This window comes from Poecilia reticulata, chromosome 13 (assembly GCF_904066995.2).
Source record: "Poecilia reticulata chromosome 13, P_reticulata-male-v2, whole genome shotgun sequence".
Taxonomy (NCBI): domain Eukaryota; kingdom Metazoa; phylum Chordata; class Actinopteri; order Cyprinodontiformes; family Poeciliidae; genus Poecilia; species Poecilia reticulata.
Genome location: NC_088842.1, coordinates 4,018,009 through 4,030,187, shown reverse-complemented (window position 1 = coordinate 4,030,187; position 12,179 = coordinate 4,018,009). Strand labels below are relative to the sequence as shown.

General features: G+C 37.4%; 1 protein-coding gene across 5 annotated transcripts in view; it reads right to left on the bottom strand.

The window, feature by feature from the left end:
* Positions 1-2,019: 2,019 nt before the first annotated feature.
* Positions 2,020-12,179, bottom strand: part of sorl1 (sortilin-related receptor, L(DLR class) A repeats containing) — a 310,404-nt gene continuing 300,244 nt past the window's right edge. For all 5 annotated transcript variants that reach the window (XM_081614352.1, XM_081614350.1, XM_081614351.1 and 2 more), the window contains one exon: positions 2,020-7,968. In XM_081614352.1, the coding sequence (XP_081470478.1) occupies positions 7,901-7,968 (68 nt within the window). In that variant the 3' untranslated portion in view covers positions 2,020-7,900. The remainder of the gene's footprint in view (positions 7,969-12,179) is intronic.

Sequence of the window (12,179 nt, the reverse complement as noted above, 5' to 3'; positions counted from 1 at the left end):
TCTTATATCTTCAAACATGAGATTTAAACTTGTTTCCAGTTTGAAACCTCCTGATCTATTGCTTCTTAGCATTTTGGAGCTGTCCATCATCTAATATGGTTGAAAATTTAATGTAGAGCTACGAAATCAGAGATAGTCAGTTTTTCACTTCTTTCGCTGAGATAAAGCTTTTTTGGCTTCTAGGCTTCTTATATCTTAAAACATGAGATTTAAACTTGTTTCCAGTTTGAAACCTCCTGATCTATTGCTTCTTAGCATTTTGGAGCTGTCCATCATCTAATATGCCTGAAAATTTAATGTAGAGCTACGAAATCAGAGATAGTCCATTTTTCACTTCTTTCGCTGAGATAAAGCTTTTTTGGCTTCTAGGCTTCTTATATCTTCAAACATGAGATTTAGACTTGTTTCCAGTTTGAATCTGCCAGATCTTTTGCTTCTTAGCATTTTGGAGCTGTCCATCATCTAATATGGTTGAAAATTTAATGTAGAGCCACGAAATAAGAGATCGTCCATTTTTCACTGTTTCAATAGAATTGAAGCCAAAATCTTTTTATCTCAGCGAAAGAAGCAATAAATGGACTTCTTGGGTTTACGAAGCTCCACAGTTTAATTTCAGTTTAGTTAGATGTTGGACACCTCCGAAATGCTGCGAAGCAGTATATCTGTCTGTTTTAAACTGGAATCAGGTCTAATTCTTATGTTTCAATTGAGTTGAAGCCAAAATCGCTTTATCTCAGCGAAAGAAGTAATAAATGGACTTCTTGGGTTTACGAAGATCCAACGCTAATTTTCAGTTTAGTTAGATGTTGGACAGCTTCGACATGCTTAGAAGCAGTATATCTGGTTGTTTTAAACTGGTTTCAGGTCTCATTCTTAGGTTTCAATAGAGTTGAAGCCAAAATCGCTTTATCTCAGCGAAAGAAGTAATAAATGGACTTCTTGGGTTTACGAAGCTCCACAGTTAATTTTCAGTTTAGTTAGCCCTCTGGGACAGATGAAACAAAAGTGGAACATTTTGATAATTCACACAAACAGTATGCTTAGAGACGGTGCAATAAAACCTTTAAGGAAAAGCACATCAGTCAAGCAAAGTGGAGGATCCATAATGTTGTGGGGCTGCTTTGCAGCATCTGGTATGAATGCCTTGACCGTATCACAGGGATCATGAAATCAAGCAATTCAAGAGCAAAATTTCTTGCCCAGTGTAATGAAACTTGGCCTGAAGCAAAAGTCCTGGGTCCTCCAGCAAAATTAAGACCCAAAGCACACCTCCAAAAGCTAGCAAGAATGGCTAAAAGGGAAAATCTTACTGTTTTAGTTTAGTTAGATGCAAACTATATGTCAAGAGTCAATGTTAAGACAGGTGGGAAGGATCTCAATCCAGTGGAACTTTTTTGAGTGGACCTGAAATCTGCCATTGGAGAAAGGAACACTGTAAATGTTCAAGAGCTTGAGCATATTGCGAATAAAATGTGGGATAAAATACCACCAGAAAAGTGTAAGAAGCATTTTTCTCATGGGTATAAGAAACATTTGGAGACTGTCATTGCTGTCTCCAATGACAGTCTCCAACCAAATATTGAGGAGTATCAATATTAGTGCACATGCTGTATTGTCCTTTGGAATTAAAATAATTATGCTGAAATAGCAATTGTCTTCATTAAATTACTTTGGACCTCAAATTGAAAGATTCTGCTGATATAAATTTTGAACATTTCCATTTATTTCTAAAGATATCCATTCAGCTATGCAAAGCATGAAGTTTTGCCAATAATGGTGAGCAGGACTCCATTAGGTCCTGCTCACCAAGTCTGCAGTCATTAAAATTCATGGCAGCTACAACTGTCAGTGCTTACATAAAACATTCATATTTTAGCCATAGCTCTATAGCACCCGTCCATCATCATCCATTAGAAGAAATATAGGCATCTCATCCAGGCATTGGAGCCCTTATATTTGGAGGCAGCATTGCAGTTTTATAAAATGCACACATTTCAATTTACTTGAAAAACCACCTCATCCAAGCATAAAAACTTTATTGAAAAACAGTGAAAATGGTATGACAGCTTGGCAGTTTAGTGCTGCAGAGCAATTTGTTTATGGTCATCTGCTTAATTCTAAAAGATTTTCCCTGAACCCCAGAGCTGAATTTTGAAGAACACTTAGGCCAAAAGAATTTAAAAAAAAAAACACTTGGACATATGCCTTCACTGCTCAGGCCTTTTTTTTCTTTCTTTACGTCAACTTACGTCAATCAATGCTAAAGAACCCAGTCAGATTTTGGTTTTTTTTGCAACAAATCCCATCAACAGCATTTCACTGGATCCCCAGGTTATTTTCATCATAAGTAATACATAAGTAAATGCTAGTGCAATGCTAAACCCCTGAAACAAAGGGAATATGCAGTCTCAAGGCATCTTAATGAAAAACAGAAAGTTTAATATTGCTTCCAGTCTATTTAAATCTTCCAGGGCTGAGAGGGGTGCAGAATGCTGCAACCGTCAGAATGCTGGCTGACGGTCAGAATCACTTGTGTAGTTTCTCCCTGATGCAGAAAGGATTTAAGAGGGAGAAAAAAAGTCAACACCTCAGCTCCGGTACCTCCAGACTACTACTGACAAAGATTTAGTTTTCAGCGAGTTTATTTCAATATAAGTGATTGTTTAAAACACCTCACATTGTTTGTCTAAACTTCTTTTTCTTGGAATCTGTAATACAAGCAAGCAACATGAACAATATCAAACATGATCCAACTCCACGTCAAATGATGTTGTGATGCAAACTATTTGTCAAGAGTCAACGTTAAGACAGGTGGGAAGGAAACAGTTACACCAATACTTATGTTCTGCACAGGCAGAAAACCCGACTACTTTGATGGGTTCAATTACGTCATCAGCTGTTTCCTCTGCCTTTCATACTTCTACTTCATTCTGCTTGAGTGAGTGTGTGGCAAAGTGTGCATGCATGTGCACTTGTGTTAGATAATTATACAAACGTGTTGTGAAAAGGCATTGTGTGGCAAAGAAGAACATCAGACAACAGAAACATCAGTACCAGAAAACTATTTTAAGGCCAAATAACAGAACAGAATATCTCAGCAGAACTCAAGCTGAGCTTCTGAAACAAAAAGTACGGAGTTAAATTTGTTTCACAAATATTCAATCAAAAAAAAAAAATCATGTCAAACAAAAAAGTAGTATTCAATCCAAAAAAAAGTCATGTCAAACAAAAAAGTAGTATTCAATCATAAAAATATTCAAACAAAAAAATCTTAAAAACTTTTAAATCATAAAATTAATTTTTTACGAAACAAAAAAATGTTTAAAGAGTTTGTTTTTTTAAGTTGAAATCACAAACTTTTGTTTGAAACTTATTTTTGCATATCAGAATTTTTTGGTTGACAGTCTTAAGTTTTTGGTTGAGTAAGTTTTATTTGAAGCTCCTGCTTCTTGGTTGAACTCAACGTTTTTTGATTGAACTCAACTTTATTTGCTTGCAAATCTCACATGAAAATCCTGGCCGGGGCTTAAGGACGAGCAATGTAAGACGTGTTCCGATTGGTTAGCGCTGACTAAAGCGGATTACTCCGACTCCCTGAGATCAGAACTCTGTCCTAAACTGCAGGGCTTCAGTGACGGGACATAGAATGTGAATGGTAAGTAATCTTCACAAAATTACACCGTTCAGCAGCTACTAAAGTGTCCACCCTAGTCGGAGTCATCCGCCTTAGTCAGCGCTAACCAATCGGAACATGTCTTACATTGCTCGTCCTTAAGAATGTTCATGTGAGATTCGTAAGCAAATAAAGTTGAGTTCAATCAAAAAACGTTGAGTTCAACCAAAAAACAGCTACAAAAAAAGTTACTCAACCAAAAAACAGGAGCTTTAAAAAAAGTTAGACTCAACCAAAAACTTAGGCTGTCAACCAAAAAATTCTGATATGCAAAAATAAAAATTTGATTTCAACTTAAAAAAACAAACTCTAAACATTTTTTATTTGGTAAAAAAATTTATTTTTTGATTAGAAAGTTTTAAGATTTTTTTTGTTTGAATTTTTTTTCTGATTGAATACTATTTTTTTTGTTTGACTTTTTTTTCTGATTGAATACTACTTTTTTGTTTGACATGATTTTTTTTTTTATTGAATAATTGTGAAACAAATCTAACTCCATAAAAAAGCAGGTTGCAAAACTTCTCATGGTTCCATTCTTTTTCAGCCTTAACTTCCCTATCCTTCCTGCTCATTTTAAAATAGGAAATAGTAAAGTTTATGATTTTTTGGTGATTGTTTATGGAGCTCTGAAAGTAGGATGCAAGGATGAAAAGAAAGATAGAGTGAGAGAAGTAAGAGCACAAAGAATAACAATGGGATGAACCAAGAACAGTCATAAAAGAGTAAGAAATGGAAGAATAGACAAAAAGACCAATTTCAGAACAAATTTTTGTGACGGATGACGTTATAGAGCTTAGACATACAAATATTTTTCCATATTCTCTTTTGCCATACTTCTGGAAAATGGTGAACTAAAATTCCAGACTGCGTAGGAACATTGAATTAATGTCACAACTGAGCGCTGATGTCAAGAGGAACCACACCAAACGGTTCTGAGCTAATGAATGGACATTCTACATTTACAGCTGGAGTTTTAGTCTGTAGACATAAAGGCTGTCAGCTCCACTTCTATGTTTCTTCTTAAAGCAAAGACAAGTGGTGACATTAGCATAGTGAGCTGGATTGATGCTTTGGAAAGAACACATTTAAAAATACATTCATGAAGACTTCATGAATGAAAGAAAGCAGGACACCATGAGTTGGAATTTCAAATGGCTCAGGCCCGAAGGCAAAATACAAACATCAGTGAACAGAGTGTGGGGGAGCTGGAGGTGTGGTGTATAGATGAACACGGGCGTGTTTTCTTTTTTTCCTTCTTATTCTGGATTGTTTACAGGTATTCTGTTTACACAGACAAACGGAAAGCCATCTCTGAACAATCAACAACAGCAGATTGTTGACTAGACATGACTAGAAGAACCACCTCGTCTTCACTAAGCGGTACGCCCTGGGTAGGTGCAGTTTGTTACGCTGTTTTATGGTCTGGCGTATTAAGAAAAGCAGTATTAAGAGCAGTATAGAACATGTCCATATTTGGACATGAACATTCTGATCATGTCCAAATATGGACATTATTTGAATCCTTTGATGGCTCTGATGAAGTTCAAGTCTGGATGGAGTTAAAAGGAGCATTCAACTGTTTATCTAAGTGTTGTGTGGACAGGTTATGAATAGTTAGTATGACTATGCCATTTCTGAGACTTGACATGTTTAACATAACAGCACTGTGCTTTGATGCGAGTCCTGCTCACATCTGTGAGCTAACTTGATAAGCTCACAGAGGCAGTCAAAGCATCTTACATTTTACCCAAACTCTGGCGAAGTCCTGGTACAAGGTAGTGAGCCATAACTATCTTATGTGCCATAGATAACTCTCTTGCTATTTTCATTTACTATCAATCCAGGTTACTTGGTTCTGATGGCTGGATTTCTACTGTCTTCACATGTCATAGAAGTGAACACTATGAAACTTATATTTGTATCAGTCTGTTATTTACAATGAACATGTTGATTATTTACACAGGATACTGAGGTAGGAAGAAGTGCACCACCTCTTATCTTCCAGTGTGAAACAAACTGAGAAAAGAACATGTAAATCAATTGATTATTGTACTCTATGTTATAGATATTTAGGTTGTTACTCTGATGTTTTAAAGGTTTATAATTAATTTTCAATCTCAAAAACAATATTTTTGAGATTTGGGTTATCTCAGGATGAGCCAATGCTCGACTAACTGTTAGCTTTAGGATCTGGTACCAACTCAGTAAGTCCTTATTAGCATTATAAAAGCTACAGTATGTAACTTTCATAAATGTCTTTTAAATATTTGTTAAAAGTGTCGTGACAGTATGAGACAGATAATCTGTGAAAAAAAAATCAGAACTCCTCTGCCTGCTCCCTGTGGTCCTACTGTCCTCTAGAAATGCACCGTTTGGTCTGAAAGAACCAATCAGAGCCAGGAGGAGGGTCTTAGTGCTGAGAATCAGTCAATGTTCAATGTGATAATGGAGGAGAAACAACGTACTGCTACATGAAAACTATTTATTTGACGTCATCAGTGGCTATGCTAACTAGCATTCATGGCAGACTTCATCGAGTGCAAGAAGGAAAATGTGAGCAGCGTGCACATGAGAGCAATTGACAGATTAGTTGCTTCTGAGCCAGTGGTGTATTTCTGCAGATGGCTGTAGGAGAACAGTGAAGAGTCAGAGGAGATCAATTATATTTTACAGATTATCTGTCTCAATTTATGTTTCATATATATATAGTTTATAAAAGTTGCATACTGCAGCACTAGCGGAACAAGTCAGCGTCGGGCCAGGGGGCTGGGCCAATGACCTGGGCCAATGACTGGGGGTTTGGGCCGCGTATCTCATTTAATTTTTACCCAGGAAGCACATTGGCTAAACCGTGAGTCAAACAGTCACTGGGACTGACTATATATTCCATTGAGGGACAGTAACTTTAACATTACATACACCTTTCTGAACAGGCGAGGGCGCACTTTCTCCGTCTATAATAAGACATTAAAGTGACTTGAAACCATTCCTCCCTCCCTGGCACCCCCAGACCCGGGCCCCATGGGCACCCATCCAGGCCCGGGCCCCCCCCCATGGCCCCGCGCCTGTACTGCAGCTGCAAACTGCTCACATTAAAAGTTCCAAACTATCCATTTTGAGGAGCTACTGCAGCGAAGATGTTACCTGCTCATAACCTTTCCACAGAACACGATTAAACAATCCCATTAAGGTCTTGACTTTGTCACCCAATCAGTGACAGAAACCTGCTTGAGCCACTCACAGTTCTTTAAAAAACTGATCAGCAGTAAACATCAATTTGACTATTATGCTGCGCTGGTGTCCGCTCTGGCATAGTTCCCTGAGAACCCTGAACTCACTTGCTCTATGATCACAGCTAAGGCAAAAATTGTGGGGACAATAATTTATCATCCTGAAGGATAAAAAAAAATCAAACCAAAATACACATTTTACATAATGATATCATACAGCATTACAAGGAGAGGACCTTAAAAAGTCAATATTTACAAATAGTTAAGATGATCTTGGCAAAGTTTGGAGGCCAAAAGTCAGGCTTTAAATAAACACGCCCTTTATTTGAGTTCTGTCCATGTCATTAATTGTTTGTTTAATAAAATGTTATGCTTTTGGACGTGGAGAAACGTGTTGTCACGTTTTTTATGGTTCAGCTGATGCAATGAATCCAGGAGTACAAGAGAATATAACGAGCCAGAAGTTAATGATTTTATTCTCTTAACAAGAGTGTGTATATATATATCTGAGTGACATGCGGACATTTAATTTAACCAAATCTTGATTTTTTTTTTTCTTCAAAATCGCTGAATATTCGCATTTTCCCATTCAAATGTTTGGAAGCGAAGGCCGGTGAGTTCCAGATTGGGTCTTTTATTGCCCAGACAAACTCTGATCATTCACGGCTTTCTTCTGTTTCTACTTTTTTCTCCAGGTCCTGTGTCTAGCCCCACATCATAAACATATACTTAACATTATAAAAAATAAGTTATTGCGCCTCCAAAAAAGTGCATTGTACCCTTGAAAAATATTAATCTTTTAAGATATTCTAATTTTTCTTTACGTTTCCTGCCAAGTGGATGGATTCCCGTTGTTGGAATTGAGATGGCGGTAAGTTTCCACGTGTTATCCTGACGCTCCGACGTACAGGCACCGCTGATAGGGAGCGCTGGGGACTCAGGGAGGGAGAAGGGTACAAAAGGAGCTGGAATGGGGGGTAGTAAAAGAGATGTTCTGCTATGCAATAACCATGGGAACATCATCGGAGAAACCACTGATCATTGGAGAATCTTCATCATCATCACCTAAGCAAAAGAAAAGAGAACACTTCAGATATAATTTAAGTATCTAGAATTGAACCACTCATGGTGGTCTCATGTTGTGTTGACATAGCTGTTATGTCAGTTCTGGTTTGTTCTTTTTACAGACTTAAATTCACTATTTTTTGCCTGTTTTTTTTTTTTTTACAACTGAGAGCAGATGATTCATAACCAGAGTTCAAATAATCCCTGAACTATGACCCCAACTCCCATGGTGATTATGGAGTGAAAACAGCCTCAAAATACCTGTGTGTGTGTCATACCGGATTTATAATCCATTCAAGCCTCTTTGTGTGTAACTTTGGGTAGTTGTATCTGTGAAACATGATTTGTAAACCGTAAAACGAAAATTTGTGCATAACTCCGGGTACTTGTAAATATGTGGTCAAATGAATACACAGATATTAAAATAATTACGAATACAAAATAAAAGTACACACACAATTACAATTTTTACAAACGTTAAATTTCCACATACAGATTTTTTTAACTTTAACCTCACAAATCTGACAATTAGGAATTCAAACTTTCTCCTACACCTACAAATGTTAAAAAAGTAAAAATAAGTAAAAATATTTCTGCACTTGTAACCTGATCTGTGCATAATTGCAGTTTTGTCTGTGTGTAACAGGTGACTCATACGCATGAGTGTGTAACAGGTGACTCATACTCATTTCACGCTTCCAATAGCTTCAGATTTGCGTATAGTGCCATTTTACAGCACAATCAATTTACTATGTTAAATTGCAATGAAAATGCTGTAATTATCAAATATGACTTAAAATAAATTTGACTTAATAAATTAAATTGGAGTTAAAATTAATTTAACAAAACTCCAAAGACCTAGGAGATTTTGAACTTTTTTTCTCCTTTAAAAACTCCTCTTTTTAAGAGGAGAGACTCATTTTTAAAGAGTGTATAAAAGAGCACACAGCTTTCACACTAAAAATTGGCATAGAGAAAATTTTTTGAAAAGTGTGGCACACAGAAAAAGTCAGATGTACATATTTCCTTTATACATCCTAATATGCAGGAAAAAGAGTAGCTCCTGGTCCGCCCTATCCCCATCCATAACATGTAAATAACTATAAATACCCAGAAGGCTGCCACCACCATGGCAATGGTCACTTTTTGTAGTAACATAAGTATTTATTATAATAATATAAATTTTCTTAAAAAGTTGCTTTCAGGTCAAAAAGTTACCTCAGAAAGACAAAAAACAATACATTTTACAGGAAAATGCAAATGGAAAAAAATTTATTAAGAAAGACAATGTTGATTAATGCAAATAGAAAAGTTTGTTTTAACAGCAGAGCGTTCAGCTGGGACTTAAAGACAGACAGTCTTAAAGACATTTATTAGGCATTTTTGCTGATATAAGTTGCACATTTACAGAATGGAGATGCTTTCTATTCACAAAGCTGGCATGGCTCAACTGAAGGATGATTGTCTGCCCCATCAGCAGCTCCAGTTGCACCGGCCCAATTAATGCACAGCTCCTTCTTTGAGGCAGGGACAAGTTTGTCAGAGATTCAGGATGATCTCTAACAAACTTCTGAGTAATACACCACCAACATGTGCCAACTGATCCATATGATCTCTGAACACATGCTCCCTATACAAATCCTTCTATTGGCAATTTTCTCCATCAGAGCCAAAGCATTCCGCAATTACGTAGCACATCTTGGCACACCTAATCATACAGGTCCTTCTAAAAAAATTAGCATATTGTGATAAAGTTAATTATTTTCCATAATGTAATGATAAAAATTAAACTGTCATATATTTTAGATTCATTGCACACCAACTGAAATATTTCAGGTCTTTTATTGTTTTAATACTGATGATTTTGGCATACAGCTCATGAAAACCCAAAATCCCTGTCTCAAAAAATTTGCATATCATGAAAAGTTTCTCTGAACGAGCAGTTGACCTAATCATCTGAATCAACGAATCAAACACCTGCAAAAGATTCCTGAGGCTTTTAAAAACTCCCAGCCTGGTTCATTACTCAAAACCGCAATCATGGGTAAGACTGCCGACCTGACTGCTGTCCAGAAGGCCATCATTGACACAGACACAGAAGACACAGATAAAGACACAGAAAGAATTTTCTGAACGAATAGGCTGTTTGCAGAGTGTTGTATCAAGGCACCTCAGTGGGAAATCTGTGGGAAGGAAAGAGTGTGGCAGAAAACGCTGCACAACGAGAAGAGGTGACCGGACCCTGAGGAAGATTATGGAGAAGGGCCGATTCCAGACCTTGGGGGACCTGCGGAAGCAGTGGACTGAGTCTGGAGTAGAAACATCCAGAGCCACCGTGCACAGGCGTGTGCAGGAAATGGGCTACAGGTGCTGCATTCCCCAGGTCAAGCCACTTTTGAACCAGAAACAGTGGCAGAAGCATCTGACCTGGGCTACAGAGAAGCAGCACTTGGACTGAACTGTTGCTCAGTGGTCCAAAGTACTTTTTTCGGATGAAAGCAAATTTTGCATGTCATTCGGAAATCAAGGTGCCAGAGTCTGGAGGAAGACTGGGGAGAAGGAAATGCCAAAATGCAAGAAGTCCAGTGTCAAGTACCCACAGTCAGTGATGGTCTAGGGAGCCATGTCAGCTGCTGGTGTTGGTCCACTGTGTTTTATCAAGGGCAGGGTCAATGATGCAGCTATCAGGAGATTTTGGAGCATTTCATGCTTCCATCTGCTGAAAAGCTTTATAGAGATGAAGATTTCATTTTTCAGCACAACCTGGCACCTGCTCACAGTGCCAATACCACTGGACCATGGTGTGACTGTGCTCAATTGGCCTGCTAACTCTCCTGACCTGAACCCCATAGAGAATCTGTGGGATATTGTGAAGAGAAAGTTGAGAGATGCAAGACCCAAAACTCTGGATGAGCTTAAGGCCGCCTTCGAAGCATCCTGGGCCTCCATAACACCTCAGCAGTGCCACAGGCTGATTGCCTCCATGCCACGCCGCTTTGAAGGCTGCAAAACGATTCCTGACCAAGTATTGAGTGCATAACTGAACATAATTATTTGAAAGTTGACTTTTTTTGGTATTAAAACACATTTTTTTTATTGGTCGAATGAAATATGCTTATTTTTTGAGACAGGGATTTTGGGTTTTCATGAGCTGTATGCCAAAATCATCAGTATTAAAACAATAAAAGACCTGAAATATTTCAGTTGGTGGGCAATGAATCTAAAATATATGACAGTTTAATTTTTATCATTACATTATGGAAAATAATGAACTTTATCCCAATATGCTAATTTTTTGAGAAGGACCTGTATACATGTGATTGTGTACACACCTTGATTACCTTAAAAAAGATAAAATCTGACTTTTTGGAGTCAATCTGCTGATCCAACCGCATTTTTCTTTTTCAGTGAGAATAAAATTACCCCACAGATAACATGCACTTGAGCACACAGACAGAGCACACAGCATTGCATCTTTATGTGACAAAAACTGAGGAAATTTACTATTTGCATTTGAGTAAGGTTTTCTCATTCTTTTATTTTGCGTGTGTTATGTTACTGACGAGGATGCATGTGATTCAGTTTCATTATTTAAGCTTAAACGATAAAAATTTTAAAATAATTTCAAGACAAGTTTTGATGCTTCTTGGTCTAAATAATATGGAACGTAGTCAGACCCCGCATTGGCTGCTCCGGCGCAGGAAATACGGCGGCCATCTTGGAGCGGTTGTCCCTCCTACTTTGCTTAACCAGAACAGCAGAAGATGCCTCAGCACCGACGGATATTGTTGTTCGGATCGATGGACTATTGATGTGAGGGCTCCACAAACAACATTTCACAAGTAAGATGGAGATATTATTGTGTATATTTTATTAGAATATTACTTTACTGTATTTATGTCCACCGGCGAGATATCAGCTAATATTAGCTGTAGTGCTTGGTGTAATACTGGGGTTCAGCCCCGCTGTGAAGGCTAACTGAGATTCCATAAATCTAAAAAAATTTATTATTCTCCAACATTGACTTGGATTATCTGACACAAGAGCCTACATTAGAAATATGGAGAGCCATTTCAGCCTAAATTAAATAAATGAATAAATGGGTGAAATAAATCAAAAAATGAGTAAAATAAATTAAAAAATGAAGAAAATTTGTGAAATAAATAAAAAATGTGTTAAATAAATAACTTAGCTTTTTCATTAACCCAATT